Genomic DNA, 19,190 nt, shown 5'->3' on the forward strand with positions numbered 1-19,190 from the left:
ATGTACCAGGCACCATCTACTTCTCATAACCACCTTAAGTAATCTTACAAGAGACCAGCACCAGCTGAGGAACCCCAGGACTCCCAGGGAGTGGGCTCGGGTGCAGGGATGTGACCGGTGCAGCCTGGCTCCATGCTCGGCAGCCACTTTGTGAGTGCATGGCCAGTGGGGGGTCTTACTCTCCTGGCACCTAATACAGAGCAGGGCACCCAAGAAGCACTCAAACAGTTAATGAAGGAATACATGCTCTTCACTAAAAGGAGAGCACTTTCAAAGGATATAAAAGGGGACTTCAACGTGAAAGAGGCATTCATTGTGTAGAAAGGAAAGAGCTTTAAAGGCAGATCCTTTCTTAACAATTTATGGTACATTCCTTAATCCTAAAAGACCCATACTGTCACTGTAATACAAATGTCTCTTCCCTTTTTCATCTGGCAGATCTGCATGCTCTGCCCAACTGACACCCACCCAGGGACACCAGAGGTTTAGTATGCCTGCATATGAGACGAAGAGGAGGGTTAGAAACACAGTCAGCCAGGAAACAAGTTTAGGTTATGATTCAATTTAATCCTCTCTACCCCCACCTTTTTTATATTTTAAGCAATATATACTATTATGATAGCTATTAAGGGTGAAAGGATTAATTAAAACTCTAATTATGTGATAAGACTAGCATACTGTCTAACCTGATTTAGGGCAAATTCATCTACTTCAAATAAAAATACCAGACAGAAAAAAAAGGTGAATAATGAATAAAAATTAACCGTGCAGGTACTGTTTTTATATATTTCCTAAGTGACCTAAGGTATCATTCAAACAAAGAGTCATAGTGCATTTTTAATTTTTATTAGTAAGAGTTGGGTACAAATAGCAAATTTAACTTGATATTTAGAAAAAAATGATTCACTCACTAAGGTCTTCATAAAGAAAAATCCATTCTGTACATTTTAATCTCCAATTTTAATTCTTAACACCATAATGCTTCTAAGTCTGAAACTTCACTTTAGGTTTAATTTTAATAATTCTGTCTTGTTGCCTCTGGTTAAAGAGATTAGAAACATCAGGTAGAAAAAAAGCATGAGACTAATTAAAATCACCTGAATATAAAACTTAACTAGAAAGTTTTTAAAAATCTTTAAAACCACCTAAAAATGAGAATACTTTTGGCAGAAAAATTAGCAGCTATGAACAAAATTAACATTACATAATATTTTATCAAGAACCGCATTACAATAATATTGTGGTTTACATATATTAGAATGATTTGCAACATACTAAATGCCTATTTATATCAAATAAAAATCTCTTTATTAAACTTTTTTTTTAATATAGTTTAGCTCTTTTGGGAGATTCAGTTCCCAATAAATGACAAGAACACAATTTAGAAGATGATAGGTGGTACATCTTTTAATTAGAGACCTAACCAGGTAAGTCTGGTCAAATGGTTGTGAAATTATATCCAATAATAAGCATCTATAAAAACTCAAGACAAAAGACTAATTCTGCTCCCCTCATCAGGATGTGTGCTCGGTGTCAGAAATCACACTATGAGCAAATACATAATAAATTCTTGAAACAACAGCTCGTTTTAAAATAAGTGCCAATCTACATTTTTTTTATTCTTCCCCTGACACAATTTCTACTACTCTTCATTTTAAGTGTTTTCTCCTTGGTTGGTGGTATATTACTGCTTCTTAAAGACCAATCATACACAGCATATTCCAAGCTCATTAATTCCTCCACAGGTGAGCTGAAGGGAGCTACAAACAGCAAAAAAACAATGGATTTCAACAGCAAACCATCCACCCTACTCAGGCAAGGCAAAGCCCCATCTCCAAAACACTTCCAACCAAGGTTGCCCTAAAATTAGTCCTGTAAGTCCAACAGTATTACACTCTCATTTTCTCTTTGGTTTGACAGTAAGTTCATATCTTAAAAGGATATATTAAAATTTCCAAGTTACACTACTCTGGAAACATAATTGAGTTGAAAATCCTCTATTGGGACGAAATTTCTTCTATGCTGTGTATTTGGTATGAAATCTCACACCCAGTCACTGAGTTACAAAGAATGTAGGAGAACAAGGAGAGGAATTACTGACTGCACTGTCTCCAGGCCTCTGGGAGCCAGGACAGGGGAACTGCCCATGCCAACAGACAAAGGTCTTCTGAATTCAACCTAATATGTTAGCACAGTTGTAGCTAAGTGATTTGATGAGACTTGTACTGGGAAATGAGTAGCATTTAACTGTGGTTCCTTCCAGAGATATGGGAAATCCCAACATTGTCACTGCTTCCACTTAAGAGTAGCTTAGCCTTGCCGTGTAAGACAGGCGCCCCTGCCCCCATGCACAGAAGACAGTTTTCCACCACCTGGGAGCCACACTTTCCAACACAGAGCTTCTCACTCTTAATGGCCATTCAACAATCAGCAGGAAGACTGAACTTAGCTCAATGAGAATATGACCAAAAATAAATTAATTAATAAATAGGGATAAAAATTGGAAAAGAATATGAACACCAATGGAGTAAAACTTCCCATACAGCTGATTCGAGAGAGAAAATCTATTTGTAAATAACAAGTCAAAACCAAGTAAGACACATCTCTGATTTTGGTTTCATTCAAAAGAATCTTTCATTCCTGGCCAACTAGCTATGTGGTGCAATATGATCTACTTCTTTTTATTTACACTCTATCTATTAAAAATAATTCCTTAGTAAGGACTTGTTAATATTAAAAAGTCTAAATGTTTATAATAAATACTGTATTACAATATTTTAATATTTACAATTGGGAAAAATGTGTACTCTAGTCAGTCATCTCAGTGCTACTTCTTCAATTTCCTCTTCTACAGAATCAACTGCTTTTACTGCTGGTTTACTGTTTGCAGGTTTTAATCGGTGTCTATTTGGATTAAAACTTCTTCCTTCGCCGAAGAAAAAGTCATCATCTTCATCATGTTCTCTACCCCTCCTGCTTTTATCCCCAGGGAGAAAACTGAGAGGGTCAAAGTCTCCTTTGCTGGGAGCCAGGGAATTTGGGTCACTGCTTTTAGAGGAAGTGGTACTGCTGCCACTGGCACCAAAGAGCTGTTCCATCAGATTAGCTTTTTTCTCTTTTCTTGTAATTAAATCTACACTGTCATTACTAAGTTTCTCTAGGCTGTTTCTTTGGAAATCCAAAAGGCCACTTTTTTGGCTAAAAGGATTTGACTTTCCTGATGTTTTTGCAAATGAAGGTACATAGCTGCCAAATGTAAGCTCATTTGGAGAGGCTGGGCTTCTAATATTTCCTGGATTCTGACCATCTCCTTTGGTTAAAAGGCTGAAGTCTTGCAAATGATGCCCGTTAAACAATCTCTCTGAGGATTCAGAGAACATGTGTGTTTTGGGGCTTCTCTCTGGGGAGCGCAGTTTTGATTCCAAATCAGGCAGCAATGGCAGAGGAGGACATTTTAGATTCCGAGAATCTTGGAGTTCTCTGTTGATTTCATTCAGTTTAGCAAGTAGCATTTCTCTCTTCAGTCTTTCTTCCTCCTCTTCTTCCAGTTTATCAATATTTTGAATCTGACACATTTCCATTTGGTATCTTCCAGTTTCCAACCCTGGTTTTTCTTCTCTCTCCAGCAAAGATGTCTTTTCTTTCTGCTTTTTAGCAAGCTCTTCTTTTTCCCACTCTGTATGAAATCAAATTTTAAAAATGGGATTTTATAGCAGTCAATATTTTTAAAAAGGAAAACAACTCTCATCTTTTACAAAACAACAGTCATTACCTAATTTTGGTATTATCAGTACATTGAGGATGGATATCACAAATTTCATCTCTATACTTGACATTCTGGGATTCCAAAAGAATATACTTGATGTGTATTGCATTTAAGATTCATTTACAGAAACAATTTTGTTCTTCAATTTAGGGGTGGGGAAGAATTTCTTGGTTCTCTGCCTATGTTTTATACCTAGTATAGGTTCGTACACTGAATGGAGGGTGGTGGGATGGATGCAACAAAGACTTTTATTTTAAACTTAAAAATAAATTGAAACTCTGGATGTCATACCCTGAGAAGGACACAACATCACTTATATAATATTCTAACAGAAGAAGCATTAAGCTGAATCTAATGAAGAGAAAACTTCAGATAAACCCCAAATGAGAAACATTCCTTTTAAAAAAATGAGTCTGTATTCATCAAAAATGTTAATCTCACAAAATATTTTAAAAACGCTGTGAAACTGTTCCAGATTAAAGGAGACAGAAGAGATGAGAACTAAATGTAATTCATGATTATATCCTGAAAGGAAGAAAATGCTATAAAGGACAACACTGTGTCAACTGACAAAATTGTAATATGAACGGCAGATTAGAGAAATGTGTTGTATCCAAGTTAAATTTCCTGAAATTGAAAACTGTACTGGAATGATATAAGAGAATGTCCTTATTTTGGAGAAATACATATGGAAGTATTTTAGGGTATGGGCAGGAGGTACACAACTTACTCTTAAATAGTTCTTTGGCTATTACTGCCATTTTGCTATAATTTTGAAATTATTTCCAAAATTAAAACATTAAAATATGTAAGAATACTATAATTGATAGCTTTAGTAAATAGCATACATTCTCACTAATGTCAGAAATCATTCCATGTAGATTCCAGGAAAAAAAATCAGTCAAAAATGACAAACAGAAGTGACAGTCTTCTGTTACTTTATTCCTTTTCCTGGTACCTTCACAGAACTGACCACAGTATCTAATTTTCTGTTCTATAGTTTAACATGTGAAAGCATCTCCCTTTGTGCATTAGCCAACAGTGACGTAAATATACCTTCTATTTCAGCTGTTATATTGTTTTAAATACATACACACACACACAAATATACAAATACTAATTTAAGCAACAATTAGGTCATGATTTTATGTTCCACTGACTTTAAGGAAATAAAAAAAAAAGGATTTCTCTGTAAGCAGTTACTTTATAACTATTAAAATACATTCAAAGGACTAGAGTCTGGCATCCCTCTCACCTACACCTTTAAGACATTTCATCCAGATGGAAATGAATTTATTCCTGAACTTCATTTCTAGTATCTGAAACTATGTGAGTTGGTTCACTAAACTTCCACACTAAATGGCTGAACATGTTAAAGATTTACTTTACATGTTAAAAACAAAGAAAAATTAAAGGAATATATTCAGGACCTCACAATTCATTGATTTTAAAGCTTGGGCTAGTCTACAGATTCATGAGTCTCAAGGTCAAGCCAACAAAGAGGCTTGTCTTTCAGTTATCTCTTCAACAAGCTTTAGTTAATACACATTTTCCCCCTTATCTGAATTTTCTGAAGTCACCTGTCCTTACTCCCTAACCCCAAACAGCAACTGACTGATAGTCTTCATTGTTTTCTCTTCCCTTGGCAACTTCATTCAAATGTTTGTGACTCCTCACAGACCATCCCCCACTTCTGAATCAACCTCTTGCTCTGTATGACCAAGTCACTGTTCAGCTGAAGGCATCAGGAGAAGCTAACCCTCTCCTTCCCCAAGGATGCTGACTCATCGTTCGCTCGAACAAACTCTTTCTTACCATCCTCCAGTTCCTCAACCTCTTGTTTTACAACTTGGAGTCCTTGATCTTTAACGAACTTTTCTTCTCTTTCCACAATTGAATTTAGAAGCCCTGCTTCTCCATGCTCATCCCTCTCTTGAGATTCCAGGTCCTATTACACATTTTTTAAAAAAACGCAAGTTCACATGTAGGAAAAGGGGAAGAAATTATCTAAATATCATAGATTTATCTCCCACTAAGCATGATACCAGGCTTAAGTCAGAAATAAAAGCAAATTTAAATTAATTTCAAATTTCAATGAATAAAGCATTAAGTCACAAGTTACCATCCCTTGAAAAGCACACAAAATTATTTCTTAGTTAAAATTTTTAAAAAGCATTTCTAAGACATATCAGAACCAACATAATGGAAGCAAAGCCAACACCTTACATAAAATTCTGAAGAGACAAGTTTCAGAAGTATCCTTGCTTTGTACATTGCACAACAAAATCTGATTAATTCAGTTAACTAGAAAAGGCTATTAACCAACTATGGAGGCCAAGTGAGATGGTACTGGAACTGTAACACGGGCAGTGACAACTGTATTGAATCTTTCAAGTTTACACTATACCCAAAGCCTCCAACTAATAAATTTTATAATATTTAAGTCAAATAAAAACGTAAACAAAATTCCTTGTTTCTTATGGTCCCTTTCACGTGCATGTACGTAATTTTTTAAAATAAATGTAAAATACCTATTATTAGTAGACTTATATAGTTGAGAACTGTCCCCCAGAATGCATTCTCTCCTTCTTCCTTTTAGATACAGAATCCCTTGAGTTTTAGCAGGGCAGACAGCTGTTCAACTGGAGACTACATTTGCTAGCCTCCCTTGCAGCTAGACAGGACCAATGGGATGTGAGTGGAAGTTACATATGCAACTTCTGATCACACTTATAAAAACAAAAGCTGCTTGCCCTCCACTTCCTCATTCCTTCTCAAAGGGGGGCTGAGCCAGTTGCAACCAGACACTCTTTAAGATGGAAGAGCAATAAGAGAGAGGATGATTATCATGGAACAAAGCTGTCTACCTGGATTTCCTACTGACCTTCAGCCTATAACAAGAGAAAGAAACTTGCATCTTGCTTGAACCCACTGAATTCTGGGTCTCTTTACAATAGCAACTTAGTTTCCATAGCTCCCATTTGCTGAGGCCCTTTAAAGTGGCAGGATCAGTCTTAAGAGCTTTACAAACTTCATAAACAGTTATAAGCACAACCCTGAAGGGTAAGCCACCCCTGTTCTATAGATTAGGAAACTGAGGCTCCAAGAAGTAACAACTAAAACGTTAGAACTAGAATGTAATTAAAAAGCAGTGCTAACTCCAAGACTACACTCTTTTCACTGTATCAGGTTGCTGTTCCTCCTGTTGAACCTTATAAAGACCAAGGTTTTTTATCCTTTTAAAGAATTACTTTGCTATCCTACACTTTACCTTTCTCAAAAAGACAAATTAGCTTCAAAGTACAAACATAGGAAGAAACACACTTAGCAGATAGAGCTAACTTGTCTAAATTGTAAAACAAAAATGAAATAAAGAAACAAATAAAAAACTAGAGTACACACAGGAACCAAATCAGTCCATCCTTTCTGTTTTATACCACAGGAAGAGATCTCGGGGTGACTGAAAAACGTACATGGCACACAAATATAAGATCATATGAAACACACAGGATCCCTGGTATATTGGGTTTTTGGGAGCTTAAACTGTAAATACTAAAGAAAAAACCTCAGAGAAAAGGAACTTCCAGTATTCAGTGTATAAGCCCCTTTAAATGAAGGTCCAACGCAGAACCTCTGAATTCCATTCTCATTTCATTGATACAAAGTCAGATTCCACTGGAATTACTTTGCTCAGCATTCAGTTAACCTATAAAATTCTCTTACATAGGAGGCCAAAAAAATTAAATGTAGTCAAATTCTAACAAATCATTTGAAAACTACTACAATTTGCTATTAAACATAAAAGCAAGGAGGATTTTTAGTGACTATTTGGGTACATAAAGGTAAGAACTTAGAAGGCAAATTTTTCTTCTCTTCTACCTCCAACCTAGAAGGAACAATCAACCTTTCTGAAGCATCTGAAAGACGCAATGTGAACTAAGAGTCAATCCAAAGAAATTTAACAAAACGCAGATACAACAGTTGCATATTTACACAGATAGAGCACTAGATTCACTGTTGAAATTTTTAAATGTTTCACATTGCGTTTTTAGGAATAACTTCAAACCTAGAGCCTAGTATCTGATCATATTGCTAAACTCACCAAAGTAAGATGTTCAGGTTCTTCCCGTTTGTTTTCATAACACATAACTGTTTGTGGTGATAGAGGAAATGCTTCCAGCTCCAAGTCTTCACTGGTTTGTACTCCTTTTGTACACTGGTCTGTAAAATCACTCTGGCATGCAGCTATCATAAAAATTATAAGAGATTTTTTCTAATCATATTGAACAATGCTAACATATATGGAATTCAAACTGCATTATGTTCACCATCTAAATAAGATAATCCATGTTTTGTTCAGCTCCACGACTACTCACCATTACTATTATTGTTTCTAGGATTTACTGGCAATTATGTAATTTGAAGGCAATTCTGACAGGTAAATCCTATTAAGCTCTTACAAAGTTCATGTTTTTAACATTTTATAATTCACAGAAGAGAGAAGTTTATACTTGTGTTTAAAAAAAGTAAAGATATGCATAACAATACCAAAATGTTTATGAGTGAAATGAAACAAGAGCTGGGATTTACTTTAAAATACTCCAGAAAAAAAGCAGAAAACATAGATGAAATAAAATTGGTAAAATATATAACTGTTAAGGCTAAGTGATACATAAACAAAGGTTCATCATGTTATAGTCTCTAGTTTGCGGTATGCTTATATATTTTCATAAAAGTTTAAGAATTATAATAAGAAAAATTTTTGAAAATTACGTAAAGCATAATGTTAACGGCCTCAGGAGAAAAAGCTGGGAAAGTTGAAAGGATTTCTGAAAATTAACTATAAGGAAATTTAAATTTATTTCAATGAAGTTCTTTCCCCTTTGCCTTCCTTCTACTTCAGAATTAATTTATTTTATTAATAAGTAATAGCCTACAGTATGTTTTTCACCCATAATAGCTACTATACCATTTTTTCTTGGTGTAAGTTCTTTTTCTTTCTTTGGAGAAGACTTTGGAAGACGATTAGAATATATGTTTTTTATATCCAGCTCTCTCTCCTTTTCCTGAAAACAAACCCAACATAATTAACAATGCAGAGTCTCAGTTTAAAACAAAACAAAAACTCTCACCTTGTCAACTGGTATTTTCCTGACCAAACTGGAATATATGTAATTCAGCTTCCCTTTGTAACTACTAAACTATAGAAACGAGTATCCCTGAGCCATTTAGGTTAGAGTAGAGCAATGACTCTCCCTAAAAAGTCCAACATGCACTGGCAGCAAGAAATTGAGAGCAAATACCGAAAAATTCATTTTCTACCCATACCACCTGTTAGAGCTAGTATTGTCTTAAACTGTCTTCCAGGCTTAGCCATAGAGACAAAGAATTTAGTTAGCATCCTTCAAATGTGGGTTCTGAATTACCAACGAGTTAAAAATTAGCCCATTTTTTTAAACACATATGTTCTTGACTATTTTGGGACTATGGCTTTCTCTAAGAATTTGATTAACAAAACAAAAATTCCACGTAAGATAATAGATAGAACCTCAATTTTGCTAAAAATTTCAACCCATCAATGACCTCTGGATAGAATTAACATCTGCTTTAACAAAATTAAATAATTTGAATGTTTCCTCTAAACACTATGTACATGAAGGACATTATTTGAAACAATTTCTAAAATAATCAATCATGGGGTTATCTGAGGAAGAAGACTGAATTATTCAACCATGAAACATAGAAAAACTCTAGTTTCCATAATTTTCTTCCAGGATTTTATCCCTCAGTTCAGTTATATCTCTCCTATTAGTGTATTTGATGTTTCATTTTTAGCACGCGTTGTAGTGATTATACTAAAAAACCTTTTCTTTCTAAGTGCCAAAGATAATGTTAGAATTTTGTAAACTACACTGTACCAACTTACAAATATGAATGGTAACAGTGTTTTAAGTATTGAGTTCTCATCTAATATATATTATAGTGAGAAATAATGCAATTTTTAAATTTATTTTAAAAGTGCTTACTTTTAATTTGTGATATAGACGTTGTAGCTCCTTTTGAAGAACTTTATTCTCATCATGAGCCTCATATGCCTTTTTCCTTTCAGCAAGCAACTGTCGTTGGAAACTGCTAGTACTCAGCTCAAGGTTTTTCGACAGTTCCTGTGATGTATATAAACACATAAAAAATAGTACTTGAAAAAAATTCAACTGTAAAACACTGCATTTAGCATCAAAATGACATTTTTAGTGGTACTGTACAAGACATAAAAATCAGGCTGGGCTTAGTGTTCATGAACATAAACTGGGAAATAGATTTACCAACAATTTAGTAAGGTACTTAGCCTATTATTCCTTTCTTTGTTTTTCACAGATTTGTAAATAAATTCTTAAGCATTTGCCTGAAATATATAAGAGCAAAAGACAGCCAAAGGATGTGATGAGAAACAACGGCTTTTGGGAATCATTGTTTGGGTAAACAAATACCAATAAAGCTGTGTAAAATAACACAGCACTATTCAAGGTACAGAGATTACCTTGTAAAACATTTCTAGATAAAAACAAGAGCAATTTCCATGGTCTTTAAACACGTTTTGTGAAGTTTATGAAAGAATTTAGGGCAAAATATTTTCTTTGAGGTGACATCAGCAGCATGGCAGTGTGAGTCATTTCTTTTTTCTCTCTCCTTTGATTTACAACTAATCAGACATCTATAACCAAACAAAAGCACCTCTGCACAGCACACCAGGACATCTGAGAGATCCATCCATCTGTGCACCCAAAGTGGGTGGACTGGAACTCAGAGGAGGCTGCAAAGCCAGGGGAGTGGTGGTGATAGAGGCAGGGGCCATGGGCCAGCATGACCTTTCTGGCAGAGGAGGTGGAGGGGGAAGGTAGTGAGTGAGGGTCTGCCGGGCATGCACGCTGCAGCTAGCATTGCTCAAAGAGAGACCACAACGACTGGAGGAGGAGAAAGAAAGGGATGAAGACAGACAATGCGTTTCCTGCTGTCTGCCCTGGGATTCTGGCAAGAGATCCACCCACAGACCTCTCAGACTCCCCTACTGGAGGACCCCCTACCAGGCCATGGGCACACCCAAAGCCCCAAGTCCTAAGCACATACCTCCCCCAACTCTGCTGCCACCCATGTTTTTCTCTCCACCTCCTTTTTTTTATGTACATGCTCCTAACCTCAGCAGCAAATCAGCTCTCATTAGAGAAACCAAAAACTCACGGTATTGTGCCACCTTCTGAAAAACAAAAGAAAGGCTCCTAATTACCAACCTGTTGAACTGTTATAATCAAAGTAAACAAAGCCTTACCTAAAGAAGGAAGGTGTTCGCTACTTAAAACACAGCAGCAGAGACACTTTTCATCAAACACTACAAAAAATTATAGTACAGTATTACAAAAAGAAAAGGACAATTTTCCAGCAGCCAAACCCAAAGACATGGAATATCACAAACTAACTGATAAAGAACTCAAAATAGCTGTTATGAAGAATGAGCTACAACAAAACTAAGAAAAGCAATACAATGATGTCAGAAGTAAAATTAATGAATAGAAGAACTTTACCAAAGAGACTGAAATTCTAAAAAAGAGCCAAATAAAAATTCTGGAGCCAAAGAACTCAATAAATGAGATGAAAAATGTATTAGGAAGCAATGGAAAGAGAGCAGATCAGATGGAAGAGAGGACAAGCAAGCTCGAGAATAAGAATTTAGAAATGATTCAGGCAGAAGAGGAGAGAGAAAAAAATTTTTTTTCTGGTGAGGAACATTGGCCCTGAACTAACATCTCTTGCCAATCTTCATTTTTTTATGCTTGAGGAAGACTGTCCCTGAGCTAACATCTGTGCCAATCCTCCTCTACTTTGTACGTGGGATGCTGCCACCGCATGGCTTGATGAGCAGTCTGCAGTTCCATGCCCAGGATCTGAACCTGTGAATCCTGGGCCACTGAAGTGGAGTGCGTGAATGTAACCACTACACCACCAGGCCAGCCCCAAGAACTAAAATTTTTAAAAAGTGAAGAAACCCTACAAGAACTATCAGATTCCATTAGAAGAGCCAATATAAGATTAATGGGTATAACAGCAGAAAAAGCAAGGGGGAAGAGAGCAGAGAACTTATTTAGAGAAATAACAGCTGAGAAGTTCCCAAATCTGAAGAAACTGGATATACAAGTCCAAAAAGCTAACAGAACACCTTACTATCTCAAGCAAAAAGATATTCTCAAACACACATTATATTAAAACTATCAAAGAATTGTAAAGGCAACCAGAGAAAAAGAGACTGTAACATACGAAGAAACCTCCACTAGGCTATCAGAAGATTTCTTAGCAGAAACTCTACAGGCCAGCAGAGAGTGGAATGACATGTTCAAAGTATGGAAAGATAAAAATTGCCAGCCAAGAACACTCTATTCAGCAAAGTTATCCTTCATATCTGAAGGAAAAATAAAGGCTTTCCTAGACAAACAAAAGCTAAAGGAGTTCACCGCCACCAGATGTGCCTTACAAGAAATTTGAAAGGAGCTGTTCAAGCTGAAATGAAAAGACGAAAGGACACAAAACTCTGATTAGGGTGAAAGACAGAACTAGAAATCTGTAACTCTTTTTTAGAATAATATATTAAATGGTTATAGCATAAAGGTTAAAGGAAAAGAGCAGTAAAAATAACAATAAAGAGCACTAAAAGTAAGTAGTATAGTTACTACAACTTGGTAACAAAATCACAGCACGAAAACAGAGAATTTCTGACAACAAAAAATGTAAAATAGGTTAGAGTAAAACAATGGGACTTTTATAAGTTGATGAAGATAAATTGCTTTCAGCCGTAAAAGGACTACTACATTGATGAGATGCTGTACGTAAACCTCACGGTAACCGCAAAGCAAAAATCTAAAGCAGAGACATAAAACATAAAAAAAGGGGAGACTGAGCAAATCACCATGGAAAACCACCCACTGACAAAGGCAGACAGAAACAGAAGGGAAAAGAAACAACGGAGAGAAAAAATAACCAGAAGGCAAAAGATAAAATGCCAGCAATAAATCCTTACATATCAATAATCACCCTAAATCTAAATGAATTGAACTCACCAATCAAAAGGCACAGAGTGGCTGAATAGATTAAAAAAACAAGAACCAACTATAAGCTCCCTACAGAAAATTCATTTCAGCTCTAAAAGCACACAGAGGCTCAAAGTGAAAGGATGGAAGATGATATTCCAAGCAAATGGAAACCAAAAGAAGGCAGGCATAGCTATTCTTATATCATACAAAACAGACTTCAAGCCAAAAAAGGTAATAAGACAAAGAAAATCATAAGACAATGATAAAGAGGTCAATACATCAAGAAGACATAACAATTGTAAATATATACGCTCCCAACACCTGAGCACCAAAGTATATTAAGCAAATACTGACAGATCCTAGGGGAGAAACAGATAACACAATAATATTAGGGGACTTTAATACCCCACTACCGGAAATACATAGATTTTCTTGGTAGGAAATCAACAAGGAAAGAGTGGAACTGAACCACACTTTAGAACATGGACTTAAAATACATACACAGAACACTCCATCCAACAGCAGCAGAATACACATTCTCCTCAAGTGCACATGGAACATTATTCAGGATAGATCATATGATTGGCCATGAAACAAATCTTAGGAAATTTAAGAAGAATGAAATCATACCAACTATCTCTTCTGACCACAGTGGCATGAAACTAGAAAGTAACAACAAGAGGGAAATGAAAATATCTACAAATAAGTGGAAACTAAACAACACACTTCTAAACAACCATTGAGTCAAAAAAGAAATCAAAAGAGAAATAATAAATTATCTCAGAACAAGTAAAAATGGAGATACAACATATGAAATCTTGTAGAATGCAGCAAAAGCAGTTCTGAGAGGAAAGTTTACCACAATAAATACATATATTAAAAAATTAGAAACATCTCAAATAAACAACCTAACTTTACACCTCAAGGAACTAGAAAAATAAGAACATATTAAGCACAAAGTTAGCAAAAGGAAGGAAAAAAATAAAGATCAGAGTGGAAATAAATGAAATAACAACCAAAAAAAACAAGAGAAAGAATCAATGAAACTAAGAGCTGGTTCTTTCAAAAGATAAACAAAATTGACAAACCTTAGGCTAGACTAAGAAAAAAAGAGAGAAGACTCAAATAAATAAACTTAGGAAGGAAAGAGGAGACATTACAACTGATAGTACAGAAATACATAGAATCATAGGATGCTACTACGAACAATTATAAGCCAACAAATGACATAACCTAGAAGAAATGGACACATTTCTAGAAACACACAACCTCCCAAGCCTGAATCAGAAAGAAACAGAAAATCTGAACAGACCAATAACGAGTAAAGAGATTGAAGCAGTAGTCAAAAAAACCCCAACACAGAAAACTTCGGGACCAGGCAGCTTCACTGGAGAATTAGCACCAATCTTCCCAAAACATCAAGGAGGAGGGAATCCTTCCAAACTCATTCTGTGGAGCCAGCATTACCTTGAAACCAAACCAGAGAAGGACACCACAAGAAAACAAAACTATAAACCAATATCCCTGATGAATACAGATGCAAAACTTCTCAAGAAAGTATTAGCAAACTGAATTCAAGAAAAGATTAAAAAGGATTATACAACATGGCCAAGTGGGACTTACCCCTGGGATGCAAGGATGGTTCAACATATGCAAATCAATAAATGTAATACATCACATTAATAAAATGAAAGAGAAAAATCATATGATCATCTCAACAAATACAGAAAAAGCATTTGACAAAATACAATATCTTTTTCTGATAAAAACCTTTAATAGTATTAAAGGAACATATCTCAACATAATAAAGGCCCTATACAACAAACCCACAGCTAACATTATACTCAATGGAGAAAACTTGAAAACCTTTCCTCTAAGACGAGAACAAGGCAAGGATATGCACTCTCACTATTCCTATTCAATATAGTACTGGAGGTCCTAGCTAGAGCAATTAGGCAAGACAGAAAAATAAAAGGATCCAAAATGGAAAGGGAGAAGTAAAACTGTCACTATTTGTTTAACTACTATATGCCTTGGAGAAGGTCTTTTTACACTGATATAGTCAGGAGAGCTATTGGATTCTTTCACTTGTATTTCTAGCTCCTTTGCCAGGTTTGGGAAGTTCTCAGCTATTATGTCTTTCAACAAGCTTTCTGCTCCATTCTCCTCCTCTTCTTCCTCTGGAATACCTATAACCCTTATGCTGCATTTTCTAACTCAGCTGGATATTTCTTGGAGAATTTCTTCATTTCTTTTTAGTCTTACTTCTCTCTCCTCCATCTGAAGTATTTCTCTATTTCTGTCCTCCAGACTGCTGATTCATTCCTCCATAATATCAGCTCTATTATTCAGGGAGTCCAGATTTTTCTTTATCTCATCCACTGTGTTTTTCATCTCCAATATTTCTGATTGGTTCTTCTTTATAGTTTCAGTCTCTTTTGTAAAGAAGTTTCTTATTTCATTGAACTGTCTATCTGTATTTTCTTGTAACTTGTTAAGGGTTTTTTTGTTTTGTTTTTGGGGGAAGATCTGTCAGCCCTGAACTAACATCTGCTGCCAATCCTCCTCTTCTTGCTGAGGAAGACTGGCCCTGAGCTAACATCTGCGCCCATCTGCCTCTATTTTATATATGGGACGCCTACCACAGCATGGCTTGCCAAGCAGTGCCATGTCTGTGCCCAGGATGCAAGGGGTGAACCCTGGGCCGCCAAAGTGCAACGTGTGCACTTAACTTCTGTGCCACCAGACCAGCCCTTCATTGAGTTTTTTTTATGATAGCTATTTTGAATTCTCCGTCATTTAGATTATAAATTTCTGTGCCTTCAGGATTGATTTCTGGGTGCTTGTCATTCTCCTTCTGGTCTGGAGATTTAATACATTTTTTCATACTGTTTGAGGGTGTGGATTTGTGCCTCTGCACAGTGATAGTATCTGGTCACAGCTTCCACCCGCCACCACTGGGTTGGGGTCAAGAGCTGTGTATTCTGAGCCTGTCATGATCCACGGCTCACTTGCTCACAGGCACTGCTTTTCTATCTGTGTGGGTGCTCTGGCCAACCGCTCAGCTGGAGTGTCAGGCTGGAGGAGGGGTGCTTTCTTTTGTCTGTATGATCCCAGAGGCATTCTCACTCTGCCCTTGCTATCTGCTCTCCTGGGGCGCTAGCTCAATGAAGACACCCCAGAAATAGCTTAGTCAGCTCTGTGTGGGTCTTTTGCACAGGTTGTGAGGAAACCTGGAGACTGAAGGCATTCCCCTGGAGGGATGCCCCTACCCCCTCTCCTCTCAGAGCCATGCAGTCCAGAGCTCAGGGTCGCTGCCACTGAGGGAGGGAGAGGAGATCCCCTTATCTCCTTCCACTTTCTTCACCTCCACCTTCAGAAGTTTGGATGCGTGGGTCTCTCAGCTGTCTTTTGTGATGTATGAATGTCCTCTGTTGGTATATGAATGTCCTTTTGGCTGTATCTTAGGGGGGAGAGTCTAAGGGGAGAGCTCATTCTGTCATGATTCTGACACCACCAAACTGTCGCTGTTTGTTGATGACATGATCTTATATACAGAAAATCCCAAATAGTCAATCAAAAAACTGAAAGAATTAATAAATGATTTCAGTAAAGTGGCAAGATACAAAATCAACATATAGAAATCAGTTGCATTCTTTTATACTAACGATGAAGCACCTGAAAAAAGAAATAGACAAAACTCTCTCATTGATAATAGCATCAAAAACAATAAAATACTTAGGAATAAATTTACCCAAGGAAGTTAAAGATCTGTACAGTGAAAACTACACAAATTTGCTGAAAGAAATCAAAGACAGAAACAAATAGGAAGACATCCCATATTCATGAATCAAAGAATTAATACTGTTAAAAAGGCCATACTACACAAAGCCATCTACAGAGTCAATGTAATCCCCATTAAAATACCAAAGGCATTCTTCACAGAAATACAAGAAACTATCTGAAAATGTGTGTAGAACCACAAAACATCCTGAATAACCAAAGCAATCCTGAGAAAAAAGAGCAAAGCTAGAGGTATTGCACTTCCTGTTCCAAACTATTCTACAAAGCCATTGTAATAAAAACGGTATGGTACTGGCACAAAAATACACAGAATACATATTCTGTTCCAAACCAGTAAAACAGAATAGAGAGCCCAGAATTAAACCCTGGCATATATGGTCAGCTAATATTCAACAAGAGCCAAGAACACATATGGAGAAAGAAGAGTCTCTTCAGTAAATCGTGCTGGGAAAACCGGCGAAAAATATGCAGAACAATGAATTTGGATCACTAATCTCAGATCACTCAAAAAATTAACTTGAAATGGATCAAAAACTTAAATATAAGACCTAATACCATAAAACTTCTAGAAGAAAATGGAGGGAAGAAGCTCATCAGTATTGGCCTTGGCAATGACCTTTTGGACATGATGACAAAAGCACAAACAAAAAAATGAAAAAAATGAACAAATAGGGGTGGGACCAAGATGGCAGAGTGAGTGGTCTTCTTTGTCTCTTCCCCTTCAAACCTACAACTAATTGGACATTCACCGGTTAACAAAGGATATCCAGATAGCATCTCAAGATGCCTGAGAGACTCATGCTGCTATACATCGGAAGGCAGACGGACTTCCCCCCGGCAGGAGGTGGAAATAGGTGAAAACTCTCTGAACCCCGACCCCCAGACAGACTAGTACCTGCAAGAGGCTCTCTTCCAGCGGACTCCCCCATAGCATCGCCACACACCAAGGGCAGGAGTGTGCACTCACCGGCAAAGCGATGGTGGAAACAGGTGACAACAGCCCTACCTAATCCCCCGCTATTACACCTAAGCCCAGGGGGAAACTCCAGGGTTCCGCACCCGCTGGCAGGGAAAGCCTCTGCTCGCCATTAGCAGAGAGGCTCCGCCCAGCATTAAGAACAAGGGGAAGCTCCCAGGGAGCAGATTCCCCGGCAGGGCACAAGCCCGCCAGCTGATGCCAGGCCCACGGGCTCCGGCTGTGCACGGGACAGTGCAGGAGGCACCCAGACTTCCGGTGGATGTGCTTGGGGACTGGGTGGAGCTCCAGCACCTGGCTCTGCGGCCCAGGGGGAAACTCCAGGGTCCCGCACCCACCGGCAGGGAAGGCCTCTGCTCGCCATTAGCGGGGAGGCCCCACCCAGCAGACAGAACCCCAGGAGACTCACAGGGAGTGGATTCCCAGGCAGGGCACCAGCCCGCCAACCGCTGCGGGGCCCACAGTCTCTGGCTGTGCACGAACAGTGCAAGAGGCGCCCAGACTTCCCATGGATGTGCTTGGGGACTGGGTGGAGCTCCAGCGCCTGGCTCCACAGCCCAGGGGAAAAATCCAGGGTTACGTACCTGCCAGCAGGGAAAGCCTCTGCTCGCCATTAGCGGGGAGGCCCGGCCCAGCATTTGGAACGTGAGGAAGCTCCCAAAGAGCAGAATTCCCTGCAAAGCAGCAGCCTGCCAGCCACCGCCAGGCCCACGGACTCTGTTTCCCAGATGAGGCAAGGGGCTCCCAGAGATTCCGTGAGAGTGGTGTGGGGCTGGGTGGAGCTCCAGTGGAATGGCTACATGGCCCAGGGGGGAACTCCAGGTTCTCACAGCAGCCTCAGTGAAAGCCTCTGCACAGCACTAGTGGAGAGGTCCCGACCGGCAATCACAGGATGGAAGGCCCTGGGGCAAAAGTAGCACAGCTAGGTGAGCTAACCAGAGACTGAAGAAGATACCCATAGCTCTGCTGGGACCTATAGTGGACAAGTGTGATCTTGTGGGCTCTGACAGCGACAAAGCTACGATTATATGTGATCCTGCTCCCGGCTACTGGGAAAGCCCATAACACCACTGCAGACCCCACGGAGGGAGCGTGTCTAGGTGGGCTGCAACAGTAGGCACCAGCAGCCTGAGGCCCCCTTGCGATTGCCCCCACAACTGGCGAGGGACCCCACAGGACCACTGTGATTATGAGGAGAGACCCAGGTCCAGTCAGTAACAGCTGACAGGGTTCCTGGTTGGTCCATTCTAAACAGCCGCTCTCCCCCCAACACCAGTTGCAACAAGTGGAAGCAGCGACTAAACTCTAGCTCTATGCGGAGGCACAAATCCATGCCATCAAGCAGTATGAAAAAATATATTAAATCTCCAGAACAGAAGGAAAGTGATAAGCACCCAGAAAACAATCCCAAAAACAATGAAATCTATAACCTAAATGACGATGATTTCAAAAAGCCATTATTAAAAAACTCAAAGAGTTAAAATAGAATTCAGATAGACAACTCAATGAGTTCAGGAGCTATGTCACAAAAGAGCTTGATACTATAAAGAAGAACCAATTAGAAATA

The 19,190-nt window shown here is 38.2% G+C and overlaps 1 protein-coding gene across 3 annotated transcripts in view; it reads right to left on the reverse strand.

The window, feature by feature from the left end:
• Positions 1-830: 830 nt before the first annotated feature.
• The window catches only part of LCA5 (lebercilin LCA5), a 67,911-nt gene continuing 49,551 nt past the window's right edge, over positions 831-19,190 (reverse strand). For all 3 annotated transcript variants that reach the window (XM_014733895.3, XM_070223507.1, XM_070223508.1), the window contains 5 exons: positions 9,793-9,930; positions 8,736-8,832; positions 7,869-8,011; positions 5,582-5,714; positions 831-3,676 (listed from right to left, as the gene is read on the reverse strand). In XM_014733895.3, coding sequence (XP_014589381.1) covers positions 2,817-3,676; positions 5,582-5,714; positions 7,869-8,011; positions 8,736-8,832; positions 9,793-9,930 — 1,371 coding nt within the window. In that variant the 3' untranslated portion in view covers positions 831-2,816. The remainder of the gene's footprint in view (positions 3,677-5,581; positions 5,715-7,868; positions 8,012-8,735; positions 8,833-9,792; positions 9,931-19,190) is intronic.

This window comes from Equus caballus, chromosome 10, assembly GCF_041296265.1.
Source record: "Equus caballus isolate H_3958 breed thoroughbred chromosome 10, TB-T2T, whole genome shotgun sequence".
NCBI lineage: Eukaryota > Metazoa > Chordata > Mammalia > Perissodactyla > Equidae > Equus > Equus caballus.